Source organism: Canis lupus, chromosome 26, assembly GCF_003254725.2.
Source record: "Canis lupus dingo isolate Sandy chromosome 26, ASM325472v2, whole genome shotgun sequence".
Taxonomy (NCBI): Eukaryota; Metazoa; Chordata; class Mammalia; order Carnivora; family Canidae; genus Canis; species Canis lupus.
The window spans coordinates 18,401,752-18,414,771 of NC_064268.1; the positions used below are offsets into that span (position 1 = coordinate 18,401,752).

Sequence of the window (13,020 nt, forward strand, 5' to 3'; positions counted from 1 at the left end):
TTTTTTCACCCGTCATCAATTGTGGCATCGGACCCCACTTTTGTCATCAGCGCTGCTTCTAGGCAAGAATCTGATATCAAGTGGACATTCTTGGGAACTCTGTCTATGGGGAGTCGCTGAGCTGAGGGAGGGAGGAGAGTGAGGTCGTAGACTGTGGGTACCTTTGGGGCTGCTTCCCCAAAGGAAGCTGCTGAGGCAGAGGCCCAGGGTATGGCCCACAATGTACCTGAGTTAGTGCACTTTTCCTGTTCAAAGAATGGGACGGTCCGTCAGAGGTCTCCATTGCCCTGAGCTTGTTACTGGTGTCCCCCATCTCTTGTCCTCCCCTTATTCTCCTATGGAGCAACTCTGCCTTACGAAAGTCCAGAACAGAGAGAGAGAAGCCTTTGCAATTCTTTGGAGAGGAGCCCCGTCTTCTGCTTTGTACCCCTTCTGCTCAAAGCTCTGTAGCATGTCCTTAGCAAATCTTAGTTTGTTTGCATTCCTGGGGGATTGACTGCAGACCAGCAGTCAAACAAAAAAAAAACAAAACAAAAAACAAAATGCACTGACAAATAGGGATGAAGTTGAAGCCTGGGGTCTAGGAAGGGAGCCCAGACCCACCTGACGGGCCAGCTGCTTCCAATATAAACAGGCAGGCTGGTGGGTCTGCCTCCTGTCCAAATAAAGCCTCCCAGGTGCAGCCCCTTTGAACATCATGGTCCCCTCCCATTCTCCAGCCCGCTGAAGTCTCGAGAAACGCTGTCTGTTGGCGGCCTTGCCATTTCTACCACAGTACCACTTCCTTACGAACGACCAGCCCACCTGCCTTCTACCCCTCGTCCAAATCCAGGGCACTGCCATCCTTGGTCTGGCTCTCCAACCCTCCTTGTCTGGCGAACATCTTGCCTGCCCCAGGGCCTCGAACCCTTCAATTCGCTGACCCCGTTTCTCTGCAATAACCCCGCGCCCCGCCTCCATCTGTTGTGGCAGCTGTGTAGCTTTTGCAGATGCCCCTTTCGCTGCCCCTTCGCTTCCTGCAAAAAAAGAATTTGTGGTCTCCTGGCCTGTCCCAGCAATCCCACTCTGTCCCTGAAGGCGGCCTGATTTGGGAGCTCTCCCTGTGCGACTTGGCAAGGCCAGGACAGATTTATCTCGATTTCCCATTGTGTGCTAATTGATTTTGCAGTGAAGTTATTTCCTTTCGAGGGTGTGTGGCCATCTGCTGGATAAATATCAGGACATGGGGAGGGGGGTCTGGACACCGAGATAACTTCAGGGTTTAAAAAAAAAAAAAACCATTGGGTGAAATCTAAGAGAATGAAATCGTTGAGGTTTTTGGACACTCTCTCCCGCCTCTGCAGGAGGAACCATTCCAAGTGCTTGGTACATTGCAAAATGGGTGTCAGTCGATCCGCTTCCACGGTCATAGCCTATGCGATGAAGGAATTTGGCTGGCCTCTGGAAAAAGCGTACAACTACGTGAAGCAGAAGCGCAGCATTACACAGCCCAATGCGGGCTTTATGAGGCAGCTGTCTGAGTATGAAGGCATCTTGGACGCGAGGTGGGTGAGCCTCTGTGGGGAAGGATTGGCGAACCGAGCGGGCTCCCGTCCGGCCTGGCAGCGGCCTCTGGAGGGGGAGCTGGGCCGAGAAAAACAACTATTGTTTGGGGTTTGATTAGTGGTTTCCAGGAGGGATCTGTTTGATTTTGTTGGCACACACAGAAGGCTGTTTTGCTGCTAGAGGGAATGGTGCACAGCTTCCACTCCAGGGCATGACGTCACGAGTGGCACAGGCCTGTGGACGTCCCTGTTTCCTGAGCATCTGCTTTGCACCAAACCCCATGCCAGGCCTCACCACCAGGCAGTTTCAAGGACTGTGAGTGAACCCTCTTCTGGCACTGATGAGCTGGGCCCTTAGGGCAGGCTTGCCAATCTCAGCCTCGGTGTCCCCCTCTGAGTTGAATTAAAGCCTGCTGGGGAGGGCTGATGGGAGATTTACCTGAGTACCGTACAAGTTAACCTTCGCAGATGCTTTGCTAGACCTGGCTCATGATAAATAAAATGCAGTTTTTGACATCTCTAACCCCCACCCAGCAAAGGTCTGCAAAGCACAGGTTGTCCCCCGTGTATGGGGGGATGAGGAACTGACACTGGAGGTTAGCTTATCTTACATCGAGCGGTGGGCAGCAGCAGGGAGAGAGCACACCCAAGTCTGTTGGCCCTCAGGGTTCCTGTGGAGGGGCCCCATGGAGGCTGATCCCCGCTGGATGCTGGAACTCACTTTCTTCCTGTTCCCCTCCTTTTCTGTCTGGATTATTTCTGACTGGTATTATGAGGAGGCCACAGGCTCAGTCCACTGGTTTCTTGGGCAAGTGTGAGAATGCAGGAATGCCCTGGCAGGGTGGAACGGGGGTCTGAGAACAGTCCTGGACATCTCTAGAGTCCCTTTACTGTCAACCAGGGAGCTACGGACAGGTCCCCAGGCAGAGCCCCAGGATGATGAGGAGGGGGAGGAGGAGGGAAAGGAGGCGGGTGCATCTTGCCCTTCTTCCTCTTTAGCCCTTCAGATGCTTGCTGCCTTCAGGGGTTTGCAGCCTTCACAGCCTCACCCGGGGTCTTCAGGCCAGGGTTACAGCCATGAGGCACTGATCTTGACTTGTAGCCCCATCTAGGGGCCCTCCTGGCCTTGCCTGGACTGTGCACACAGAGCATTCACCAGTGTTCAAGGTGCTTCCGTGCATTGCAAAACAACAGCAGGTCCTTAATTCCCAATGTCTTTATACATTGACTTCTCTAATCGTAGCCCACACAACTATGTGATGTTGGAATGAGTATGGCCCTGGGGGTCATGGGGGTGACTTACTGACCTTCACGTTAAAGTTTTCTCTCCTTTTTTTTTTTTTTTAGATCTTTACATTAAAACTGTGTTATGATAATACTATCATGGTATTATAAGACCTATTTTTATTTAAAAAATTTTTTTTAAAGATTTTATTTATTTATTCATGAGAGACACAGAGAAGGCAGAGGAGAAGCAGGCTCCTCACAGGGAGCCCAATGTGGGACTCGATCTTGGAATTCTGGGATCACACCCTGAGCCTAAGACAGACGCTCAACCACTGAGCCACCCAGGCGTCCTTATAAGAACTGTTTTTAAAAGTGATCTGTCATCTATCTAACCAGAAAAAAAAAATCTCATATTTTTCTCTGATTGTCCCAACGGACGCATGTGTGCTTTGCGTTTGCCCGTGAATCTGCATGAGCTCTCTGCTTCGGTCCTTGCTATCTCCCTCCAATACAGGGAGGAGAGGATTGTTACTCCTTTTGACACATGGAGAGCCTTAGTTCACAGAATGAGACGGGACACCGAGACCGTGGAGGTCTTTGAGGTTTAGACTGCCTTCACATGTCTGCCATGGCGTCATTGTGTGGCAGTCATTTAAGGCTTGAGCCATGGTGGTTGAGGGTCTTAGCACCATTTCTGTCAGCCCCGAGCTATCTCTTGCTGGCTCACCACTGCCCTTCCTCCTGCGACCCTCTGGACACTGGCTCCTAATGATGACCTTCCTCTGCTCCCCTCCCCCCACAGCAAACAGCGGCACAACAAGCTGTGGCGCCAGCAGAGCAAGACCTGCCTCCAGCAGCCTGTGGATGACCCCGAAGGGTCTGGGGACTTCTTGCCAGAGACCTTGGACAGCGGCCCGGAGGCCCGGCTGCCCTGTTTGGACGATGCCACCCAGCCTGGGTTTGCAGACAGCAGAGCTCCAGGGGGACCCACTCTCCCCAGCTGCTTCCGGCGACTGTCAGACCCCCTCCTGCATTCCCCCAGTGACGAAACTGCCAGCTTGGTCCACCTGGAGGATCTGGAGAGGGATGCTCTGTTGGAGGAAGCAGCCGAGCCAACCGGGGCACACACGCCAGCCAGACCTCCCCAAGACTCTCCTGACCGCTGTGAGAAGGAAGTGAAGAAGAAACTGGACTTCGGGAGCCCCAAGGCCCGGAGTGGCTCTTTACCACAGGTGGAGGAGATGGAAGGGGAGGAGGCCCTGGGAGCAGGGCGGTGGGGGCGGCCCCCGCCCCAGCTTGATAAGAGCCTGCTCAACCGGGAAAACCTCAACAACAACAACAGCAAGAGGAGCTGTCCAGACGACTTCGAGGTAGGCAGGGGGCCAGCATGGAGGGCGGAGGGCGGCGGCTCCCGTCCTGCCAGCGGGCCTTATGGAAGTGTGGCTGCAGGCTGCCAAGGAGTACGGGTGCACCATGGTTTCGGGGCTCTGCAGGGCCTGGCACACATTCCTGCTTGCCTTCTTTCCCCCACGCAGCTCTCAGGCAGAGCTCCCAAGTCGATTTCTTTCTTACATAAAATGTAAAACAAAACTTAACCACCCCGCTTCAAAATTTATCAACACAAGGCCGGTCCTATTTCATCCCCACCCCACTCAACTTTCCCACACTCTGAATTGTCTTGAAACAAACCCCAGCTGTGTCGCTTCTTCATACCACGTTTAAGAAATTGCTAGGAAGTGCTCAGTGTTGTCAAGTGTCTGGACTTCCAACTCACTGTAATGCTCGGCCCCATTAGTCCCATGTAGCTATCACATTTGGGGGCTTTCTGCAATAAGGTCTTAGCAAGATGGCACCTGCTCAGAAAAATCAGTAATTCCACCAGGCTTTCCCCTCCTCCCAGTGGCCCAGGAGCCAAGGCTGGTTTTGTGAGGGGTGTGCTGTGTTGCCCACTTCTGGGTTCCACCCTCCCTCTGCACTGGCTTTTGCCATGGCTGGGGCCAAAGAGCTTCACTTCCCCTGGCCTCACCGCCCATCTTCCAAGACCGCTGTGATTTGTAAGTGAGAGCACTCGGAAAGCTGACAGGTGCATTCCCACATCCAAAGGGTTTGTCTTTACCATGTTCTAATATAAATGAAATGGGAAATTAGATCTACTGACCATAGAACATTCCAGACCAAATGTTAATTACTCATGAATTTCTGCCGCCACTCCCCTTCCCTCAAAGAGCAAATACCCATAAAGAGAGGTGATACAAAACGTCTGTCCAGGGCAGCAGTGCCTTCATCAGTCTGAGATGGCACAGGGGTGAGTCATGAAAAATACAGTAGGGGTGGGTGAAAAGGTGCATGAAGGATATCCTGCCTTTGCTGGAATTTGAACAGGTGATGTTTTCTAAAGAATGGGACCAAGAGACAAGTACTCCTCCCCTTGTTCAACTCTTGTTTGTGCACTAGGGTGCCAGGTTGGTGAGCGGTTCAGCTGTGAGGGGTCTGAACCTCCTCTCCTCCCCTCAGCCTGATTAGCACCTGCTCATCCCAAAGGTCTTAGCTGAGGTTCAGCCACTCCGGGAAGCCTTCCCTCTGCAGAAAACTTTGAGCTCACCCCTCTCCATCCTCACCCTTGTCACTCAGTTTCCTGGTCCACAATAGACCCTGAGAGCAAGGACCATGTCTTGTTTACAGCCCCGTGCCTGATTCAAGTGCTGGTGCATGACAGGCACTCCTGAAATACAAGTTGGTTGAGTGGAGTGCCCCCCGCCCCCCTCGCCTGATTGCTCCTTGGGCTCCAAAAGGTAGTCCTAAATCTCTCACTGTGGGACTTTTCACCACGTTTTAGAACGTTAGGTTCTAAAGGTTTTAGAAGGAAACTTTGATCAGGGTTTAAGAAAACTTTCTGGGTCAAGAGTTCGGAGGTGATCAGGTCTCACTGTCCGACCTGGAAGCTGACCCCAGGAATCCTGACAACGTTAGGAACAGGAGACCCGGCCTCCCACCTCCCCCCAGCACACGTTCTCCATGTGTTCCCCTGCAGCCTCTATGGATCATGGCTGGGTTTCCTTATGATGCCTTCAGTATTGGACCACTCCATGACTTGGGGGCCCTATGTGCGTGACACAGGATGGGATAAGGCCCTGATGATCAGGGCCATGGGCAGGGGGAGGGAGAAACAGGATGCAGCAGCAGCCCTTTTTCAAGAAGCCTTTGTTTTAGACTAGCTTGGGAATCCCACAGCTAAACCACTGTCAGGCAGAGGGTTGGTTGCCCGCATCAGCTCAGAGGAGCAGCCCTGGGATCTGTTGATGGGCATGTGAGGGAGGTAGGCTGTTGCTCTGCCCACCAGGAGGGTGTGGTGTGGAGGCGTATGTCATGCTCACTTAGAGCCAGGTAGGTGGCTTTCCTCGGAAAACAATGCAAACATGTTCTCCATTGGTATATAAAATCCACCTCAGCCTGGCTCCCTCATCTGGGACTGTGAGGACCCATGTTTGTGTCTATACTGGAGTCTTCCAAAGCCATTTTTGCCCTTGGTTTCCTCACTGTGAAGACCACACCCAATGGCTAGATGGTGGTTCCTTGGAGCCATGATGTGTATGTGCTGGAAGGGAAGAACTCCATTTTCAGGCCACAAACTCCCCAAGAAGAGATTCTTTCTGAAAGGGAAAGGAAGGGAGGGGCACCCATATGAGATGGTGAAGGTAGGGTTGAACAAGCCCTGGTTCTGACCATGCTGGATCTGTGACCCAGAGATTTGCCCAGTAATCATAGCCATACAGCTTCTGGGAAGTTTGGTTCAGCATCTCTAACCATCACTACTCATGGCCAAGTGGGTTCCAAGAGGCCTCTGTTCTGTGCTAACTGAAGGGTGGGCGCTGCCTCTCCGGTGCCTGCACAGCCCACTTAACACCCTCCTTGTGTTTTGTGGCGTCTGGCTCACTGTTGTATATTCACGATGTTCTTGTCACCTTTCAGCATGATGCTATATTTGGGATCCTTAACAAGGTGAAGCCTTCCTACAAATCCTGTGCTGACTGCATGTACCCTACAGCCAGCGGGGCTCCTGAGGTCTTCAGGGAGCGAGGCGAGAATCCTGGCGCTCCTGCCATCTGTACCCAGCCAACCTTCCTGCCCCACCTCACATCTTCCCTTGTGGCCCACACAGCCAGCAGGTCCCGAGCTTTAGAGAAACTGGCCTCTGGCCCAAGCGAGAGTCTCTCATTCCTACCACCAGCAGGCTCAAGGAGGTCAGACACTGGCGGCTCTGGGGCTGCAGCAGCCCCAGAACTACCAGCTAGCGTTTTGGAACCTTCCAGAGAAACCCAAAAAGTCCCGCCAAAGTCCCTCCTTTTGAAGAATTCTCACTGTGACAAGAACCCTCCAAGCATGGAAGTAGCGAAGGATGAATCACCACCCAAGAAAGATCTGAAACCAGCCAAGGACCTGCGACTTCTGTTCAGTAAAGAAGCTGAGAAGCCCACAACCAACAGCTACTTGATGCAGCACCAGGAATCCATCATTCAGCTGCAGAAGGCAGGTTTGGTCCGAAAGCACACCAAAGAATTGGAGAGGCTGAAGGGCACACCTGCAGACCCAGCATCTTCCTGTAGGGATGGCACCAGCAGCAGACTGGAGCCCAGCATACCCGAGGAGAACCCCGACCTGGCTCCTGTTCCTCTGCCGGGGCCCCCAGCCCTGCCTATCCTCACTGGGAGTGACGAGAAGTCAGAGGCCATCCCCTCTCCGTTGGAAGGCACCCCACTTAAGAGCCCCACTCCCTTCCTCTCCCGCCTAGATCACACCAGTCATTTCTCAAAGGACTTCCTGAAGACCATCTGCTACACCCCCACGTCCTCCTCCATGAGCTCCAACCTGACGCGGAGCTCCAGCAGTGACAGCATCCACAGCATCCGAGGCAAGCCGGGGCTGGTGAAGCAGCGGACACAGGAGATTGAGACCCGGCTCCGGCTGGCAGGCCTCACTGTCTCGTCCCCGCTGAAACGCTCACACTCTCTGGCCAAGCTTGGAAGTCTCAATTTCTCGACAGAGGACCTGTCCAGTGAGGCGGACGCATCCACCCTCACCGACTCCCGGGATGCCAAGTTGAGCGAGTCTTCCTTCTTGCATCAGCCCCCGGCAGCCCTGAGGAGCCCAACTGCGACCTCTCAACCATCAGGGAAATCTGCTTCAGAACACTCGAGAAGCCCCTCATGGATGAGCAAAAGCTGACCCGCCTCTTGCTGTAATCAGACGTGTATTTTCACATGGTCTCTCCCTTCGTTTCACTGTGGGTTTTGGCCGTGATTTCTCCTAAACAGTTGACATTCTCACTCTCCCCCTCTTGCCACAGAGAGGAAGAGAAAAAAATCAAGAATAACCCAGCACAAGAAGAAAGGGTGGTTTTGCCAGTCGGGTGGCCCAGGGAAGCCAAAAGCCGCAGGCCAGTAGATACAAAACTCCGATCCCCAAGTCCTGTGTTTTCAGGAAGAATCCTGTTTTAAAAAGAGCATATGCAAATATGCGCACACATCACAAATACTCCATTTGCACCATGCAAACGAGTGGCAGCAATGAAGGCTGCCTCACCACGGCGCACGTTCCTAGCTCATTCAGGCCCTTGCGGGGAAACCCTGGGGTGACAGTATAAGTCCTACCTCTGTTCTTGCTGTGCTTTTTATTTTTAAAATACAGTAGTGTCCAAGGCTCGTTCCAGGGAATAATGCTGTGTCAGAAAAGGTTTTTCCAAAAAGAATTGAGGTGGGGTTGGGACCCCAAAAAGTGTTCAGACTTTTAAGTTGCCTACACCCAACACCTCTAGGTGAAGTTACACAAAGTCGTCTAGTTGTTGAAGCAACTCTGATGTGGCATGGAGATCATCTGTGCGGTTGACTTCTTTGTCCTGATGTGTTGTCCCAGCGGAGTGATGTGTCTGGCCGGCACTGGGGTGAGGAGGCAGGAGGTACCTGTGATGTCCTCATGCTGTGCCCCCTGGTCTGGGGAGCAGGACCCATGGAGCATGCACTGCATCTCATCTGCTGTTGAACCTGATGTGGTTGTGTTGAGGCTGTGAAAGTGCTAGAGTCGGGTGGGGGCCAGGAGTGGTTCCGAGACACAGATCGTCCTGCCAGGAGCCCTAGCCCCTTGGGTGCATGAGGTCACAGGAGCATGTTTGGGGAGGAGAGGGGGCTTTCATCAGTAGTGAGCCACCCTGCTAGTCCCTCTCCGGGAGCAACCCTTCAGCCGCTGCTCAGAGAAACAAGACCATTGGAAAGCTTCACAGATGTTTATAGTTGTCCCTTCCTTTGGTTGAGGATACCTCTTCCTGTCTCCCAGTGGCTCTTCCTGGCAGTGAAGACAGAGTAGAGGAGGGGTCTCTAGTCCCGGCCTGGGCTCTGGAGTGGGTCCTTTCAGAATCTGGTGAGCTGTGCCCGTCATGCTGCCACAGGCTCTGGGCACATGGGTGGAGGGAGTCTGCTGCTGTTGGTTGGCAAGACAGGCTGGTAAAGTATTTTGAAGAGAGAAGAAAAAAGAATCTTGGTAGTAAGGCAGAAAGGCTTCATCCAAGGATTCCACACACTCTGGTGTACAGACCCATGAGCTAAGAATGGCTTTTACATTTTTAAGGAGTTTTTTAAAAAAAAAAAAAATCCAATATGCAACAGGCACCATGTAGCCTGCAAAGCTTAGGAAATTCACGCTGTATCAGAAACCTTTATAGACAAGATTTGCTGCCCAGGGCCCTCCAAGAAGAATCTGGCATATTCGAAGGCCTCCCCTCCTTCTTGGACACCTCAGGCCCAACCCTTGCCTTCTCCCAGCCTAGACCTTGCCTACTCACCCCCATGTGGCTCTCGCCGAGGGCAGAGTAGCTGTGTAGGTGCAGAGGCCGCTGGCCAGAGCTCTCCCAGAGTATGGTGTGCAGTCAGCTTGCAGCCAGATTTATTCAGTGAAGCTAGAAGCCCTCAGGTGCCAGCCAAGCTCCGAAAGTGGCCAAAAGGGCTGCCGTCTTTTATCTTACATTGGTCAGACCTGGGTCCCCAGGAGCAGCTGTTCTAGAGAGCACCCCAGGCAGGCTCCTCAGGACAAAGGGTGGACATAGGTGGTCCACATTTCAACTAATGGGTAGAGTTTATACAGAAATGCTCTCTCCAGGAAGTTTCCCTCCCTGCTGTTAATTTTTTTTTTTTTTACCATAACATTATTTTATAGGAATTTGTTTTCCCACCCCTGTCAATTGAAATCACATTAAAAGGTGATTATCTACTTCATCCTGAAAACCCTCTTGTGCTGCCCCCATGCCCCCAGCCAAAAGAAACATCATCCTCAAAAAAACATATCGAGTTCAATATGTTTTGCCAAATTAAATTTCACGTGGTGGCTCAATTTTTGTGTCGAATAATTCTTTAGATTTGATGCCGACAGGCTTATGTTGCTCTTGATGGCTCGGTGCGTGAGAACAATATATTTTTGAAAACTTTAATTTTGAAAGCGTAGGAGGAGGGTTACAAACTGGAGTGAGTCTTTGGCTCTTAGTTATCCTTTTCGTTTTCATAAGCACAGCTTACATGTCAGCATCTACGCAGACTAGGGCCTGGGTCCCCATCATCAGGGTGAAGTGTGAGCATTCTTGATTGGACAGGTAACACTCTGGCCTGTAGGAAAGGATACAACAAGCATTTCCCCGAAACCCACATCACCAAGAGCATTCTGTGGGGCCTGGGGGCACCCTAGCAAAGAGAGCCTCACGCTGGCCTCTGAAAAGAAGATCTGTGCCATAAGATATGCCCCCCTTTGACCAGTGCTCTGCCTGGAATCTGCTGATGGCAACCATGCCGAGCATGGGTGGCACAAGTCAGAGGCAGGGGTTTCTGCTGTGAAAGTCATTGATTGTGGTGACTGCCATCTTCAGGGAATGCCCTTGTTGAAATAGAGAATGGAGATTTGCTAGATCAACTGGAAAATCTCCCTGAGCCTTGGACTGCTTTTCTAGTACCAACTCACCTTTCTGTCTTTTACTTGACTTCATGTGGTAAGCGCAAGTTAGAACTTCCCTAGATCGTCATCTTGCATTGATCCGGGGTAGGGTCGGGGTCTTCTTGTCAAGTATGAGGGTGCAGCTGGGCACAGAGAAAAAACCACGCTGCCCTCTGACCATGATTCGATAATGCCGATTTCAGTTTCTTTGCCTTGGAGTTACTTCGAGGTGTCGGACTGATGTTCCCCACCGCATGAACCTAAGAACAAGGCTTCTTGCCCTTGGCATTCCCCAGTTTTTTGTTCTCTTTGTGGGAACCCATGCCAACCTTGGGTGCTGAACAGCACGCTCCTGGGTAGTGGCACTCTGTCCGTCATATGTGAGACCACTCACCAGCTGCTCCCCAGTGGCCGCACTGTCTCACCCCCTCTGTCCCACCCCATGCCTCTAGCCAAAAACCATTCCAGCCTATTCTTAAGCTCTTCTCCTCCTGAATAAGCCCAGAGGGTGCCACAGGGTAGAGCCAACATTGCAATAGAATTCACATTTTCAGGACAGCCCTGATCTTCGCCACTCTTGTCTTTCTACACAGGCCAGACCCCAGAAGGTTCATGACTCCCCCTGCCCCCCTGGGGCCATTTCTCCCCAGTGGGGAGAAGTGATGCGTCCTTTAGTCAAGTCATATACTGACCTTACCCAAGGTGTCTGAATATGAAAGACATGTTCTCTGTTGACCAGAAATGCTTTGTTCCAGCACACATCCCACCCAGCCGTACTCTGGCTTGCCACCTAGCAGGGCTTCCCCCAGACCCAGTGAGGGCACTCGACCTCTGGCAGGAGAGCTAGGCAGGCTAAGGAGTCTGTGACCCTTAGCTCCACTCCCACTGTGCGGGTTCTTGCCAATGCTGCATGCCAAACTGTAGTCCACTGACACCCCCACCCCCACCCCATGCTCAGCTTCTTGGTCTTTTTATTGTGTATGACTGAGTTTCTGTGTCTAGGAGTTCACTCTGCATACATATATATATATGCAACTTGAATCAAATCACTTTGTGGGTCCCTTCTCGCCCATCCACACATGTGCCCTGTCATGCGAGTACAAAGCAGATCACCTGACCGATCTGGAGTGGGGCTGTGTGCAGCGCTGCTCTCGATAGACCCAATGCGACCTCCTTTTGTCTTGTAGTGGGTGCCACGGCCCTGGCCCCATCCAGCCTCTTCAACAGGAGTCTTTATAACCAGCCCACCGGTTCTCTGCTGTCCTTCGTGTTGGCTGTGCCACACAAGAAGGTGGCTGCTTCCCCCCCACCCCGCCCCTTTTCCGACACTGTAATTATTGTTTTACAATTGAGTGCCTTAATAATAGTTTACAAATACTGTGTATTTATGGGAAACTGGTAAGCTGTCACCTTCTGTGATTGGACCTTTGCCTTGTCAGTGGTGGTTGGCGTGAGGGCCGGAGCTTACCCTACCTCCTACTTGTGCTCATCTGCTGTGCAGTCATGTGCAGGGTTGAGGGGGTTGGGGAGAGGAGTGCCCCCCCACCACTGTCCAAGGAGCGACAGTGGTTCCTGCAAGCGAGGCAGGCACTAGCTCACCTTGTGTCCCACAGTAGGAAGGAAAGCACAGAATTTGGTTCGCTAGCCAGCTGGGGCGGCACCTCCTCCACTCCCCCACCCTCACCCCCATCACACAGTTGTTTCACAGAGATGTGGTTACCACCTAGGCCACCCTGTTTTCTCCTCTGTTGGTGTCCCAAGCTCTCTGCAACAAAATTCAGGAACAGACACCAGCCCCTGCAAAATCAGGAGCTCTGTAAGATAAGTTCTTTGGTTTTCAGAAGCTGCCAGTGGGTTCCAGTGTGTTGCGTTAAGATATCAATGATTTTTTTTATTCTATTGTTTTCCTTCGTGTTTTTTTTTATATTATATATTTAAAAAGCAGTATCTTTTGTACTGTGAATTTGCAGTAGAAGATGCATAATGCACTTTTTTTTTTTACTTCTGTTGGTGTGTACTGTAATAGTCTGTGTGCTTCTTGTGATGATAATAAACTTTTTCTTTATAAATGTTTGATGACTTGTGAACTTGTGCAAAAGGAAACTGCTGCTTCAACCCTTGCCAAGACAGCATATCTGCAATCGTCATAACAGCCAATCTTCTCTGAGCACCTACCCTGTGCTAAGCCCCGTGCCAGAAACCTGGACTCATTAGACTGAAGGAAAGACCAAGGGAAAAAGTGTTAGCTCCTCCAGGAATTGTCTTGTTTTTTCCTCCTGAT

The 13,020-nt window shown here is 51.8% G+C and overlaps 1 protein-coding gene across 3 annotated transcripts in view; it reads left to right on the forward strand.

Moving 5' to 3' along the window:
- Positions 1-12,808, forward strand: part of SSH1 (slingshot protein phosphatase 1) — a 62,090-nt gene extending 49,282 nt beyond the window's left edge. For all 3 annotated transcript variants that reach the window (XM_025474305.3, XM_025474306.3, XM_025474307.3), the window contains 3 exons: positions 1,344-1,544; positions 3,574-4,141; positions 6,741-12,808. In XM_025474305.3, the coding sequence (XP_025330090.3) occupies positions 1,344-1,544; positions 3,574-4,141; positions 6,741-7,994 (2,023 nt within the window). In that variant the 3' untranslated portion in view covers positions 7,995-12,808. The remainder of the gene's footprint in view (positions 1-1,343; positions 1,545-3,573; positions 4,142-6,740) is intronic.
- Positions 12,809-13,020: the final 212 nt, after the last annotated feature.